The sequence below is a fragment of the Sinocyclocheilus grahami genome, unplaced genomic scaffold (genome assembly GCF_001515645.1).
Source record: "Sinocyclocheilus grahami isolate Dianchi unplaced genomic scaffold, SAMN03320097.WGS_v1.1 scaffold1062.1, whole genome shotgun sequence".
In the NCBI taxonomy this organism is placed as follows: domain Eukaryota; kingdom Metazoa; phylum Chordata; class Actinopteri; order Cypriniformes; family Cyprinidae; genus Sinocyclocheilus; species Sinocyclocheilus grahami.
In genome coordinates, this window is record NW_015506241.1 from 362,216 (window position 1) to 379,034 (window position 16,819).

Below are 16,819 nucleotides of genomic sequence, written 5' to 3' on the forward strand. Positions count from 1 at the left end.
CAGACGTGCCGTGTTCCTTCTCCACGACACCCACAGTGAAAGCCGATCCACTCAACCGCAGAGCAGTCTATATACTCAGCAAGGGACCAGTTAACCTTTCCCCCAGGAAGCTGGGAGCAAATGGGTTCATTAAGACCCACCCGAAATATGCCCTTAAGGGCCACATCATTAAAATCCACCTGGTGACAAAGTCCACAAAAGTCCTCCACGTAATCCTCTATGGCCCGGTTTCCTTGACGAAGGCTTCATTGTGGGGGTCGTGTATTCTGTAACGAATCATCCACTGAAGGCGAGCGTAGTGAGAACCCAAGTGCAGTTTTATTTACAGTGATCCAAACAAGATACACAGACTTGACTTGACTTGACTTGACTAGGCATGAACAGACTAGACTCACGGACAGCGGGTTACAACTTCAATACACGACGAGAGACAATGGCAACATGAGGGCTACTTATAACAGACAATGAGGGTCACATGACAAGAACAAACCAATGGGAAACAAGACACATGACTGAGACAATTAATCAGAACATGACACAGACAAGGGAATCACATGACTAGACAATAACCAATGAGAGCATGGCACATACACAAGGCAGAGAGACATGAGGCAAGGGACACTAACAGCAGTAATCAAACTACAAAATAAAAGACATGAGAACATGACACAAAAACAAATCCCAAACCCCACATTACATCATGGTGCATACACAGCATTTTCCCCTTTGTCTTTTTCACTTACCAATTATGTAAATGTACAAATCATTGTAAATACACAAATAGGATAAATATAACTAAATAAATGTAAAAAAATATCTAAACAATCAAAGTATGTTTAACTTTAGACTGTGTAAATACAAGTAAATATTACATTGTATCTTTAACCATCAATAATTGTGTTATTTCTCAAAAATGTAAATTGAAAACTGAAATAAATTAGCTTTTTCAGACATAGGCTGCCATTAATCTTCATAAATGTCTGTTTCTCAATTCTGCACATACATCAATTTGTGTATATTACAAATATACAAATATACCACATAATCAACAGAAGAAAGAATGAAGGAATCTCCGCATTAAATTTGGATGAATTTCCACACTATCCCCTATTTAATTTGAAAACATTAATTATATCTATCTAGCCAAGTTTCGTAAGAAAGTTTCCCCTTACAGTAAACGCGAGCGTCACAAAGTCTGGAAGCAAACATGCCCACATCCATCAAACCTGCCTGTAGCTTTCTAAAGGTGAAAAAGGTGCATTCACGTTATATAATAATTACCGTGATTACGAGATACCAAGTTGTAAAAAGCATTCACGTCCTTGTAGAACTCATAATTACAACGTGTGAACTGGGAATTTTCTGAGAGCTACAACTTGTACCCCCTGACCCCCTCAGATTCATTAGGCGCTATGTTTAGGCATTGTTAGTGCCATATAATCCAAGGGTGTGAACAGCTCCAAGTAGAACATCACGTGTTGTCATCTCGGAATTACAGTAATTACGACATGGCGTGAATGCAACATTAGACATTGATTAGCTTGTTCTGCAGGACAGTGGCCCTCCAGGACTGAAATTGCCCATCCCTGATGTAGTAGATTATCCAATGCTAGTTTTAGATGGGCAAAATCCCTTTCACGGTCCACAGCAAAGTCTGGAATAGAAGGTTTTGGTTCTCCATACAAGTTAATGGGAGGTGGAAGAACTGCATGGTAATCAACATACTGTGGCCAGGCTACTTGTGCTGGGTACTGATATGTGCACCAAGATGACTATGCCTTGCTGAGTGTTGGCATCATATCTACTGCAGTTGGGTGATTAGTGGCCCATTGTTACTGGGTCAAATGAGGGGCATCCTCAATTCCTAAGGACCTTCTAAGCACAGGTGGCGAATTATCTTTCAATTAACATGTCTTTGAGAACTGTTCAGAGGGGGGGCAAAAATGCGTTTTAAGTTTAGAAACATTTTGAGTCTCCCCCTCCCTTGCCTCACAGTGCTTTGGTCCAAATGCCTGCTTTCCTCTTTTACATCACCTACACACACACAAGTCCGGTGAGAGAGAACAAAGCCAATAGTTGTGGAACTCCAGTAAGTAAGGCTGTCAAGGCTATTTTATTCACTTAAACATTGGATGAAGTGATTATTTTCTCTTTAATACATATGATGCCAATGTATTATTCGATAAGTCCGCTATGATTGCAATAATAACGTTACCTGCTTGAGGGAAAGGGTTGCCAGGTTTTCATAACAAAACCCGCCAAATTGGTACTCAAAACTAGCCCAAACTATCCACGTTTTGAGGGGGTCCCCTGCTAAAAATCGCATTCCAGGGGCTAAAATACACATTACATTTCCACAGGAAAACCGCGGACTTGGCAACATTGTGACGGATAGTAATGTCTACAACGGACACGAGCGCTGTCATGGCGCGACCACAACAGCTTTAGGGGCCGTTCACATATCGCGTCTTTTGCGTGCTCAAGTTCGTTATTTCAAATGTACACGCGCTGCAAGCGTGCGCAAATAGAGACCGACACGGTCGCAACGGGAGCACAAGCTACCGAGCGCTTTGGAAAGAAGAAGAAAGCGGCGCGGCAAGGTTTTCCGCGCGTTTTTAGGAGCGACATGTGAACGGCCCCTTAAGTTGTCTAATTTGGCACGGTCTCCCTGCTGCACTAATAGTAATAAGCCATTCCTCTGTGTATACATATCCTTACAAATACAATTTTAGCTGTATTTGTGTCCCCTTCAAAAATTGCTCTTGAGAAATTTTATGTTTATTGTCCACCCCTACTGTTACTGTAATCTAATGACTTTTTCTGATAATGCAGTAATGTAACGCATTACATTTTAAATTTGTGTAATTTGATTACAGTTTCTAAAGTCAATATAATTATGTTACTTATGTTACAAATGTAGTGTTAAGAAAAAAAATTATATGCCTTTTAAAATCACGTTTTGCACGGGGTCCGCGCTGGCGTGATCACTTGTATTTTTTCCTGATAACAGCGAAAAGAACTTAAAATGCTCCGCCATTTTTGATCATACATAACAGTGTAATACATCATTTGAATCTGTGAAGGGTCTACTTTTATTTGTGGACACTCACAATACCAGCAAAAGATTGTGCTTTTGTAAAAGAAAGAAAATATACAGGGTGCGCTTTCAGCCGTCTCAGTCTCCACAAACTTCTTTCTGAAACGCATCACTAAAATTAACCAAAACTCAGCGAATACGTCACACACAGACATGAGAAACATATCTATGGAAAGCTTGAAGTGTCTTTAAAATTAAGTCTTATCTAAAACAAATGTTCTCTGATTAAGTAATCCATATGAAACCAACACAAGGTCCAGTTTTCCCATCTGAGCTCATTGTCTGTAACGTGATCACGCCCACGCGCAGCGTGCGCTATTTATACGGTAATCATCCACGTGAGACATGCAAGCCTGTAAACAATGTATTATTCGATAAGTCCGCTATGATTGCAATAATAACGTTACCTGCTTGAGGGAAAGGGTTGCCAGGTTTTCATAACAAAACCCGCCAAATTGGTACTCAAAACTAGCCCAAACTATCCACGTTTTGAGGGGGTCCCCTGCTAAAAATCGCATTCCAGGGGCTAAAATACACATTACATTTCCACAGGAAAACCGCGGACTTGGCAACATTGTGACGGATAGTAATGTCTACAACGGACACGAGCGCTGTCATGGCGCGACCACAACAGCTTTAGGGGCCGTTCACATATCGCGTCTTTTGCGTGCTCAAGTTCGTTATTTCAAATGTACACGCGCTGCAAGCGTGCGCAAATAGAGACCGACACGGTCGCAACGGGAGCACAAGCTACCGAGCGCTTTGGAAAGAAGAAGAAAGCGGCGCGGCAAGGTTTTCCACGCGTTTTTAGGAGCGACATGTGAACGGCCCCTTAAGTTGTCTAATTTGGCACGGTCTCCCTGCTGCACTAATAGTAATAAGCCATTCCTCTGTGTATACATATCCTTACAAATACAATTTTAGCTGTATTTGTGTCCCCTTCAAAAATTGCTCTTGAGAAATTTTATGTTTATTGTCCACCCCTACTGTTACTGTAATCTAATGACTTTTTCTGATAATGCAGTAATGTAACGCATTACATTTTAAATTTGTGTAATTTGATTACAGTTTCTAAAGTCAATATAATTATGTTACTTATGTTACAAATGTAGTGTTAAGAAAAAAAATTATATGCCTTTTAAAATCACGTTTTGCACGGGGTCCGCGCTGGCGTGATCACTTGTATTTTTTCCTGATAACAGCGAAAAGAACTTAAAATGCTCCGCCATTTTTGATCATACATAACAGTGTAATACATCATTTGAATCTGTGAAGGGTCTACTTTTATTTGTGGACACTCACAATACCAGCAAAAGATTGTGCTTTTGTAAAAGAAAGAAAATATACAGGGTGCGCTTTCAGCCGTCTCAGTCTCCACAAACTTCTTTCTGAAACGCATCACTAAAATTAACCAAAACTCAGCGAATACGTCACACACAGACATGAGAAACATATCTATGGAAAGCTTGAAGTGTCTTTAAAATTAAGTCTTATCTAAAACAAATGTTCTCTGATTAAGTAATCCATATGAAACCAACACAAGGTCCAGTTTTCCCATCTGAGCTCATTGTCTGTAACGTGATCACGCCCACGCGCAGCGTGCGCTATTTATACGGTAATCATCCACGTGAGACATGCAAGCCTGTAAACGCCCACATCACCTCCGTAAACAAAGAAGCAAGATTCATTTTTAGCATTCAAATATGCACTGTATAATCATCATGTTTTCAAATGTTATCAGAACTGTTTTCAATTTATTGAGTTTTTTTCTGTCTTTAATGCTCACACAGTTTAGGCACAGTTAAGCCAGAATACACATATACACTACACTCAGCAGGCAATGTTGTATATAAAACACTGTATATGCACATTTAAAGATACATTTTTCATTGTTAGGCAGGTTTATACTAAGAATGTTAAGTTTTAGAAATGGATTCAATCTTTAAGTCAAGTTACTCTTTTCATACCTTTGTAATATTTTTCAGTCAATATTAAATTACTGAAAGAACTACAATTTTCACTTTGTAGTGTATTTTTTTAGGTTTGATATGTTTTCAAAGTAACTTGAAAGTAAAGTAATTAGTAATCTGATTACTTTTTACATGCAGTAATCAGTAATGTAATCAAATTACAATTTTCAAGTAGTAATTTGTAATCTATTACTTTTTTGAGTAATTTACCCAACACTGCTGGCCAGCCAAAACCATTTAAATTCAGCTTTACATATACAATATAGGAAAGTCAAGTCAAGTCTCCTTTATTTATATATAGCGCTTTATACAATACTGATTGTGTCAAAGCAGCTTCACAGTGTTAAACAGGAAAATAGTCTGTCAATAATGCAAGAGGACAATAAAAAACAGTAAATTTTTCAGTTAAGGTCAGTTCATTGATGATTCAGTGATGTCATCATCCAATTCAGCTCTCTTCCAATAATGTCTGTGCAATCAGTCAAGTGTCCCCAACTAAGCAAGCCAAAGGCGACAGTGGCAAGGAACCAAAACTCCATTGGTGACAGAAATGGAGAAAAACCCTTGGGAGAAACCAGGGGGGTGGCAGTTCTCTTCTGGCCAGACGAAACCAGCATGGCGTGGTTTAACTCCAGACTGCAACACAGGTCAGATTGTGCAGAGGACTTGTCTGGTTCCCATGGTCTTGTGCCAATGGTCGTCAAGCTGACGAGGTCTTCGTAGGGGATCTGTCTCTGGGGCTCATCTACTTGACATGGTCTCCGCAGACATTCAAGGCTGTAGAGGTCGTCTCTAGGTGCAGATCCACAATCTAGTCTGGAAACGGACTGGATCAGTATGGCTATGGTGACCGAGGAATAAGAATGAAACAGACTAATATTAGCATAGATGCCATTCTTCTTATGATGTAATGAGTGTAACGAGTAATCGGGTGTAATGGAAAATGTTCTAACAATCCTTTTAACAATTCAAACGGATTTGAATTATAGAAATGCGATAATGTGTTATGTGTATGCCAGATCAAAGAGATGGGTCTTTAATCTTGATTTAAACTGACAGAGTGTGTCTGCCTCCCGAACAACGCTAGGTTGATTGTTCCAGAGTTTGGGTGATAAATAGGAAAAGGATCCACTGATTTTGATTTTGATATGCTAGGTATATTCAAATGGACCAGCTGGAGTTTGTTTATTAAGCGTGCAGAGCAACCACCCAACAAAACATTACAATAATCTAACCTTGAGATCATGAACGCATGAATAAACGTCGTAATTTAGATAAGATTTTAAGATGGAACAATGTAAAGTGTGTGCCAATCACAAAATGGATATCTACATTTGCACTGTAACAACATAAAAGCTCTCTATTGTATTTTCCAAGTCATAAAATGGTTCACAAGGTTGACAGCAATATACTCTTTAAACTAGGGATGCACCGGTATCGGGCCGATACTGAGCTCCTGTACTCGTACTAGTACTCGTTAAAATGCCCCGATACCAAACACCGATACCACACAGCATGAGATAAGCGCCATATTCAAACAAAGAAACACCAACAACAGACAGCAGAATGGAGTTAAGGATGTCTACTACGAAGTATATGTATGCAATGAATATAACGTTAAACATTCAGTATTAACGCCTGTATAGCTGATGTGCGCGAGCTGATGAGCAAAGCACGCTGAGTGGATTGAGTGTGTGGCGGCGCAGATGCGCGAGCTTGTCCAGTGAATATGTCTTTCTCACAGACATCACTGGAAAGTTTGTAGTTCGGGCGGATATATAAAAAACAAGTAAAACAATGCACAAGTTACTTAACGGTAGAGAAAGAGAGAGCGCGCACTTCTGTTGTGTGGTCTTTGATGTTCACTCACTTAGCACACGCATCATTTGGATTAAAACTAAATCGTAAAACTAAGACCATTTATAGGGGCATTCACTATAAACATCATTTATTTTCAACCTTAGGCATACACGACTTTCTGGCAAAAGTGAATCTAGCAGCTTGTGAAATGCGCTGGGCTGTGCTATTCTGCATCAGAACAAATACCTACATGCGTGTTTTGCTTGCTTCATGAGCATTTCTGCATTATATGAGTGGCTTTGGAATATAAATCGCATCACGTTTCAGATGAAAAAACGCGACTTCTATTTCTGAAAATATCAAAAAATTCTTCATACAGTGGACTACAAGTAAAATTTATACAAATTTGGGACCAAAAATTATTCAGACGGAGTCTGGGAAAAAAACATTAAAGTTGAGGTTTTCATGAAGCTGGATGACAGCATGCCCAGGAGACTACAGGCTGTCATTGAGGCTAAGGGTTGCCCGACAAAGTATTGATAGTTGTGTAAATACTGTCATACTAACAGCTGTCTGAATTATTTTGGTTGATTGTAATCTATTACATACCTTTCTATCAAAGTTATCTAACATTATCAAGCTGAATTTGTTCTGATACAGTTTAACTCTGAGTTCTTTCCATATTTTATTACCATTTTCTAAACTATAGCAAATAAACTGTGATAATGTGAGAAATGTTGAAGGTGTTAGAATAAATTTTGGCTTGACTGTATCTATTTGATAAATTAAGTTAACCAACTAACATTATACATACTCTTTTGGTTTCTGTACCCAATATTTAAAAAATGTACAAATGCAATAAAAATATTGGTATCGGCAAGTACCAAAAACAAAAGTATCGTATCGGGCGAGTACTGGAAAAAGTGGTATCGGTGCATCCCTACTTTAAACCAGTGTTTGCCAACTGTGTTCTTGGTGGCACTCCAACAGTACACGTTTTGGATGTGTCTCCAAAGGAGATAAAACAGGTGTGTCTGATAAGGAACAATTAGATAACTCATTGCAACGGTTCGATCATGTGCAATAGGATTTGTTCTCAATAGTCCACATGTCTAAGATAGGAATAGGAAGTTATAGGAAGCCGATAAACAACATGTCCATTAAGACCTGTTCTCACACCAAGAACTATAATGATAACTATAAGCATGAAGTTTTAAAACATTTTGATGCAACCTTAACCCTCCAACTGTATAATCAAATTTGAAAGCTATTTATTTCTTCTTGAAATTGTGTGACTGTTTCCCATTTAGGGTCATGAATTTGCATGCAAATGTTAAGATGCAAAATGCAAATTTACACTGTTATACAAGCTGTACACTCACTACTTTACATTGTAGCAAAGTGTCATTTCTTCAGTGTTGTCACATGCAAAGATATAATAAAATATTTACAAAAATGTGAGTGTACTCACTTCTGTGAGATACTGTATGTAAAAATTTCAGTAATACAATCAAATTATTGCATTGTTTTTGAGCAAATATACAGTCAAATTAATGAGCAAATTCTAACAAAAGCAGTTACTAAATCAACATCTATACAATAAACAATAAACACAATAATTAACAAATATGAGATATGTACTTTTTATAATAATAATAATTAATAATTATTTATGCATTTAGCAGACGCTTTTATCCAAAGCGACTTACAGTGCATTCAGGCTATACATTTTTTACCAGTATGTGTGTTCCCTGGGAATCAAACCCACCACCTTTTGCGCTGCTAACACAATGCTCTACCACTGAGAAAAAATAAATAAATAACAACTTTATTCAACAATTCTTCTCCCCCGAGTTACCATCTACTGCCATTATCGAGAGTAACGTATACAATGACAGAATTTTCATTTTTGTGTGAACTATCCCTTCAAGAACTATTGCTGTCACCATTCCAGAATTACAAAAAAAAGTGAGTTTAAACCCATAAGGTGTCTTTAATATCTCTGAAGCAATGACTTTCTGAAAATAAAATAAATGTAACATTTTTGATTACCACAGTTATAGGAAGATCAGAAGAACAGTTTGAAGAACACCGTTTATTTGTAATAGAAATATTTTTTTACATTATAGGCGAAATGATCAATGCATCATTGCTGAAACTATAAATTTCACAATTCATGTAAATTCATGTCCCAGTCACATTTTCATGGTTAAATATAACACAAGAGGTGGGATTTATCGCATGAACCAATCACAGCCGAACATAACCAGTCATATCCAATCATATCGTGATGGAGGCATTGCCTCCTCTCACGTGACTTTCCCCCATTCATTCTCAATTACCCTCCACCAAACTAACCGCACGCTTTAGAGCAGGGGTGTCAAAGTCAGTTCCTAGAGTGCCGGAGCCCAGCAGAGTTTAGATTAAAACCCAATTAAACGCACCTTATCCAACTAATCAAGTCCTTCGGGCTTATTTGAAAACTACATGTGTGTTGGAACACCTGCTTTAGTGGGTGTGTTAAAACTCAATGGGCTCAGGGGAGGTGAGAGAGACAAGGACTTTACCTGCTAGTGTCATTGTTGGACAATGTTTCTTTAGAAAAACAAATGTGATTTTGGCCGGTGTCCTGTAGATTTTTGCTCCAACCCCAATTAAACACACCTGAACCAGCTAATCAAGGTTTTACTAGGCATAGACACTTCCAGGCAGGTGTGTTGAGCCAAGTTGGAGCTAAACCAAAGCCACTAAAAGGCAAGCCTGCAACCTTTAGCCAAAAAAGGATAACGGCTCATGCTAACGCTTCCGGTTTGCCAGTATGTGGGAAAGGAGACCAGAGGCCTTTTTTTTTTTGAATGGATGTCAATGGAGGAGAGGCTTCACTATGCTGAATAAACAGCTTTTTTTTTAGAGGAAACAGCTTATCATTTAATGAATCGACAGCCTATCAGCTAATCTCCAACATGTTTTACACTAAGCAATACTTTTGGATTGAACTATTTTTAGAGTTTACACCAAAAAAATGCCGTTTTATAAGAGAAGTCACTGACTTTTTGCGACAGGTGGGATACAGCTTAAGGCACTTCTCATTCATATCTATGGTATCCGTAAACGGCGATTGAGTGTCGCTCAACTCTGACTGGAATTCAATGACATCAAGGCTGTAATGTGATTGGTTATTAATGCACACGTTATCACAGTTGACTATTAAGCTTTCTCCAATAGTAAGTAATACAGACCCTCTCATCTCCCAATAGTAAGACAATCTCTGGCTAAACTCTGCAGAACACCGGCCCTCCAGGACCAGGTGTGGACACCCCTGTTATATAGTAAAAGCAATGGAAAACTACTGCGGCACAATGCTTCCCTTGATAAGAAATTAGGATGTTTCCTTATCACTCAGTGACTTGTGAGGACAAAGCATGAGATTAAACATTAATACATAATGATCGGTGATAAGTATTGAATACTGCATTTGAAAGAACATGCAATTGTATAAAGATCAAGAAATGAGATAAAGCAGCAACATGAAGATTTTGCTCACAGACACACACAGGTGATTTATTAACTTAAGTTAGATTCAATGTCATGTGATCACAGCAACCCAAACTGACCTTATTAGTAAAGAGACACCTCTTGACCCCAAGCTGTGTATTTTGCACATGTATCCTCTGAATGCTCTATTCACCACATATGAGGTACTGAATTGAAAAAAAAAAATAAAAAAAAACAATAACTACATAATTACAAGTTTGTATGTGTGTGTGCATAATATATTTGTATTTATTTTGTAATGGTAAAATCCCTTTAAAATATACTAATAACCACCATAATAATACAGATGGTAAAAGAATCACAAGTTCATAACAAGTAGCTTTCCAACAATCAAAATATTCTAAAACATATACTAAAGACATAACCTAATATACAGAAGGTGCACAGTGTCATGCACAACTCCATCATAATAATAGGTGACACTAAAATAATGCAGTAAACATTAATTAAACAAAATAAGATGTAAGAAGATAAATCCCAAATGCACATAACTGATCACCAAAACTAACAAGAAACATAATTGTTTTAAACAAAATACAAACAAATGTAAAGTCTCATGCAGTTTTCACTAGTTTTACTGTAAATTATAAGATGACTGTTCGTTTTTATTTCCAAAGTCTGTACATTTGACAGTATTTTATGATAAAATTACTTTTTTTTTTAATAATTAATTTTTCAATTTTTTACTATTTACTATTTTCACTATTTACAGTAAATGGACATGCCGTTAATTAACCATTTTTTTCAGTTTTCATACTATTTTACTGTTAACACCACTATGAAACCAAAATTGACAATACTTTTTTTTTTATGTGAAGTGCAATGTTTAACATTGCAGTGTTTAATGTAAATGATTTATCCGTGCACATCATTATCGTTTAAAATTCATGTGCATTCATAATCTTTAATCAAAATAACTTAAATAACCATATTTAATCAAAATAGAATAAACCCTCCTTCTCCCACTCTACATTTTTTCTTTTCACTCATCACAAAAGACTATGGCAACTTTTATGCCAGCGTTAAAATTACTTTTTTTTTACAGTGTAGCAATTATAGCATATTATTTGTACCAGCCCACACGACTGTACCTCTATATTTTCTCTCTGCAGCATGTGTATGCCTGCCACGTCTCGAGCATTGATGGCCACATGGTCCTCGCCTGAAACCGATGTGATTATCTGTCCATTTGTCAAACAGCCAGACACTTTACACAGAAACAGCCTGACCGCCGCGTTCTCCTCTCGGCCAAAGTAGCCAAACCTGCAGAAAAGGGTATCGTTTCTATCTTCATTGATGCTTTTTGTCTGGCCACAGAGTTTGTCTAAACAGCTCACCTCAGAACTCTCTGCTCAGCGACAGGCCAGTCGATGTCCACGTCGATATCAACGCTGTACTCAGGCAGCATTTCATAGTAGGCGATCTTGCCCAACTAAAACACACAGAGAACAGATCAAAATATCTGACGAGGTTTCACACACGGGTCATTCTTTAAAATTTTAGTTCAGGTAATTTCTCCATTAAAATCTTACAAATAAAGCTTCTTTATTGGCATTGACGGTTCCAGGAAGAAACTTTAACATCAATGAAATCTTTCCATTCCATAAATGGTAGTGGAGAAAAGTTCTCTAGACTTTTAAAATAGTTATTTTAGGAACTTTTCACTGAAAGGTTTTTGGGGACCAAAAATGGTTCTTCTACGCCATCACATGAAAGCTTCAAACCTTTATTTTCAAGAGTGTATTTATGCATATCTTGACATATGATTTTTGGACTTTATTTCACAAATTATGAAATGGTTGTAACATCAGTGATTTTTAAATATTTTTCTAAGATCATCTCAAAATACTTCAGTTTCTTTCTTTTTTTATTTTTGTACTGTTCAAACTAAAATCAAGAAATTATAATGTCAAAAAAAAATTCACAATCTTTTTAAACACTGTAATGTCAACACTGAAAAAAAAACAAACATTTAAAGGCAATCTTTTTTGGTACCTCTTCTTACTCTGAACGTTTACCTTGGTAGAACTTTTTAATTACTTTTTTTATTTTCAAAATTTCTGAAATTTCCACATCTTTTTGTATTTGTAAAATTTCTGAAATTTTCACACAACTTTTTGTATTTTCAATGTTTTTAACTTTGATAGCAACAATAAAAAAATCGGGACCAAAAATGGTTCTTCTACGCCATCACATGAAAGCTTCAAACCTTTATTTTCAAGAGTGTATTTATGCATATCTTGACATATGATTTTTGGACTTTATTTCACAAATTATGAAATGGTTGTAACATCAGTGATTTTTAAATATTTTTCTAAGATCATCTCAAAATACTTCAGTTTCTTTCTTTTTTATTTTTGTACTGTTCAAACTAAAATCAAGAAATTATAATGTCAAAAAAAAATTCACAATCTTTTTAAACACTGTAATGTCAACACTGAAAAAAAAACAAACATTTAAATGCAATCTTTTTTGGTACCTCTTCTTACTCTGAACGTTTACCTTGGTAGAACTTTTTAATTACTTTTTTTATTTTCAAAATTTCTGAAATTTCCACATCTTTTTGTATTTGTAAAATTTCTGAAATTTTCACACAACTTTTTGTATTTTCAATGTTTTTAACTTTGATAGCAACAATAAAAAAATCAAGGGACAAGCATTTATTTAAAATGGTTTATATTATTCATTATTTATTTAGATTTTATTTATTTTGAATTATTTGGATCAATTTGTGTGTTGACTTGCTTAAGCCCCAGAAAACTATAAATAAATAAATAAAATAACTGTAAATGTCATATACGTGGTACCAGATAAAAGGGGACAAGGGGCTTTTTGGGCACTCAGTCAGACTATTTTATTATTTTATTACAAAATATATGTAACTTATGTAACTGTTTTAAATATATTTCATAACTCAGAAATCTAGGAACAGGTTTGTCACCATATTTTGATAATGACCCACTTGTTTAAGGCCGTTTTCCAAAGCCTTTCTCGTACTAAAATAGAAAGAGCCGTTTTCGTAGAGTTCCCCGCGCCAATCTTGACGTCGAGGCCTGTGCGCCACGTCAATGTTCAGAGGAGTTGGATTCTTCCCCTCTAATTAAAATGAAAGACAGAAGTGAAAGACGTGTTCAAATGTAGTTTCGGTTAATATTATGACTGTTACTAAACATTATAGCAACAGGGTTGGGAGCCATATATTCAAGATATGATATCAAAGTATATGGATGTGATCTACTTTTGATTTTATAATATGCTTTTAAATGAAAGATTGTGTGCCATAAACATCAAGTGCAATTGACCATGAAGTGACCAAGTAATAAAATAAACACATTTTGAGATGTTTTCGTGGTACCTTTCTTGTCCACCTCCTCCCAGTGAAACTGGTGTCTGCGAACCACCGAAAACACATAGTCACAACCCTGTTCAGTGATCATCTGCAGGGCCTCTCTGATGTGATGAGGGTGGAGGCATGGAGACGTGGCCTGAATATGACAGACGATGTCCACCTCTAAAACACCGCCAGAACATAAATGGCCAAGACATTAAAAATGTAGGCCTTTCTGGGCCCTTAAATCTCTCACACGTTGCCATTTTAAAATGATGAAGATAATTTTTTAAATATTTGTAATTGCTTTATATTCTTGTTCTCCCTCTTTACACAGATTCATACTATTTACTTACAGAAACATTTCAACAATATATTCCTTGTTGAAAAGAAATTTCTCTGCAACTTAATATTTACATATGCTGTAAAAAAAAAAATATATATATTAATATAATACGATAATAGATCATGTGGAATTAAATAAAATACATATTTAAACAATATTACTAAATGTTTGCTTTTCATCAGATAATGGGTTATGTGGAATAAAATTGAATAAATTAAATATATCTTTAAACAATTAATATATTTTTAAATATGTTTTTAATTGCATAATGGGTTATATGGAATAATTTTTTTTAATATTCTCTTTTCGTCAGATAATGGGCTATATGAAATAAAATTTAAATATTCATAAGATAATGGGTTATGTGGAGTCAGCGACTTAAGACAGGTTTTGTGCTCCAGGGTCACATATATATATATATATAATATATATAAATATATAATATATATAAATTTCTTACTGTAAATATATAAAAACTAAATTTTGGATTAGTAATATGCATTGCTAAGAACTTCATTTGGATAACTTTAAAGGCGATTTTCTCAATATTTTGATTTTTTTGCACCCTCAGATTCCAGATTTTCAAATAGTTGCATCTCGGCCAAATAACAAACCATACATCAATGGAAAGCTAATTTATTCAGCTTTCAGATGATGTATAAATCTTAATTTCAAAAAGTTGAGTATTCCAATAATCTTTGTTTTACTTATATATATGTATATATGTGGATGCTATCTCAGTCTTTCTTCAAAATTTACTTGCCATTTCTTTGTAATTATTTGTGAAATTTACTAGCACTTTCTGAGTGAAAATTTTCAGTGTACTTTTTAACTTCTTAAAATATTTAAAATTATATATATTTAGATGGACAATTGCAATTCTTATAGAGTATTTAAAAATGTAACAATTTCACTAACATGTTTTTACTATAGAATGTTATATTCATTTTCTGTTCAATTTACAAAAAGTATGGTTTTGTCTGTGTTAGGAAAATAATACGTATTATTATACATGCCACAATTTTTTTAATTGAAAATGTAAAAATATTATTATGTGTTTTCAAAAATATATGTATTTCATTTTACAATTATTTTAACTATTTATTATACATTTTCCCCCTTCATGTATTGTACGTGTTTTTTTTTTTTATCAAAAGTTATGTTTTATCTGCTATAGCATTGTTACATTCTTTTTCTGTAAACATTTTTGTTTTGTTTTGTTTGTGTTAGTTAAACTCCATAAATTCATACACACTTCCGCTGGAAAACTATAGCATTACAAAAAAATATCACTGCATGGTTTGTAATGTTCATCTAATTTTTCCTATGTTTGAGAGGCATAAAAATGCCTCCAGGTGTGTCTCACCGGGTCTCAGTCGGATGAACTCCTGGATGGTCTCCAGTGAGCTGGACGAGTCTTTGGAAACTTCAGGACTGCGCCGATGAACTTTTGCGCCCCAGACTCTTGCGACGCGCTCGATCTCATCATGATCTGTGGAAACCCACACGCTGCCAAACATAACAGCAGAGATTTGACTTCTTCTTTTCTTTCTTCTTAAAAACCGCTTTCTATATTTGTAGCCTATTTTACTTACAAAACTACAAAATAAAAAAACAGATTTAATTTAGAATAAGTATACGTTTCTGACCTTTCATGAACATTTCACTTAAGTTTTTCATACACAAAAGTCAAAGTAATTAACTACAAACTCATATTAAAGCCATCATATTAAAACGATAAAGAACAAATAAACTGTAGTTGCCTGTCAACGACTTCTGAATCCAAGGCAGCTCTCAGAACCCACGCGATGAGAGGAACACCGGCCAGACTCTTGATGTTCTTCAGAGGGATTCCTTTACTGCCGCCGCGGGCCAGAATCAGAGCCGCGCGGTGCGGCTGTCCGGTGCACCTGTTGCTCTCCATCACCGAGGAAATAACAGCGAGGGAACAGAAACACTTCACTTTATACGGACTGGACACTCCTATATGAGAATGATTTCATTAATTGATTAGATTCTTAATTTGAGAGACTTAAATGCTGATGTTTGATCAAACAAGGGCTTTATACGGGTCTCCCTGAATCGCAAAGAAACCGTTCTGAAATAATCATAATCATAATCATAATCACGAGCAAACGAAGCGCTACTTCATGTCTCTCGTATCACTCCGCGATCTCTGACACTTTCATTTAAACCCGAGAACACAGTCACTGAGAGTGAACATACAACTCTTGCTAGATGTCTAGAAGCTGAATACTATCCAGTCTCCTTAATTGCTTGGAGTCTAGGGGTTGTGGGAGGTAACACGAAAAATTCAATAAATAAAAGCAGGCAGAAGCCAAAACTGAATTTGAACTTGCTTTTAGTAGGAAAAAATAATTCAATATAACAAAACACCCAATTATGCAATAAACAGTGAATCAAATACAGTAATATAAAAATAGTATAGTAAACTAAGTTGCTTCAGTCCAGTAAGTGTTCATCTTGAAATATTACTGAAGTTATTCTTACATTTACTTCACAAGAATACCTCTGGAATTATAGTAAATTGGTATAAACTCGTAGGCCTATAAAAAAGTATAAACTATCAATCAGATGACAAAATATTGATCATTTTGATAATTTAGAGGCCTTAGAAATTCATTTAACTAAAACAAATACATAGACATGACACATGAAATATTGATCCAAATTATATATATATATATTATATATCTATCCAT

The 16,819-nt window shown here is 35.7% G+C and overlaps 1 protein-coding gene across 1 annotated transcript; it reads right to left on the reverse strand.

The window, feature by feature from the left end:
* Positions 1-10,246: 10,246 nt before the first annotated feature.
* Positions 10,247-16,106, reverse strand: cmasb (cytidine monophosphate N-acetylneuraminic acid synthetase b). The gene is made up of 7 exons (XM_016251625.1): positions 15,860-16,106; positions 15,463-15,605; positions 13,778-13,933; positions 13,385-13,518; positions 11,760-11,854; positions 11,514-11,685; positions 10,247-10,273 (listed from the first exon to the last, which is right to left on the reverse strand). Exons 1-7 carry the CDS (start codon positions 16,018-16,020, stop codon positions 10,247-10,249), a joined length of 888 nt encoding a protein of 295 aa, XP_016107111.1. The 5' UTR covers positions 16,021-16,106.
* Positions 16,107-16,819: the final 713 nt, after the last annotated feature.

Coding starts and splice junctions, on each gene's coding strand:
- cmasb (XM_016251625.1), bottom strand. CDS start 16,020: ATGGAGAGCAACAGGTGCACCGGACAGCCGCACCGCGCGGCTCTGATT. Junction 15,606..15,859: donor GATTCAGAAGTCGTTGACAG/GCAACTACAGTT, acceptor TATGTTTGGCAG/CGTGTGGGTTTCCACAGATC. Junction 11,855..13,384: donor TGGAAAACGGCCTTAAACAA/GTGGGTCATTAT, acceptor TGTGTGTTTTAG/TTGGGCAAGATCGCCTACTA.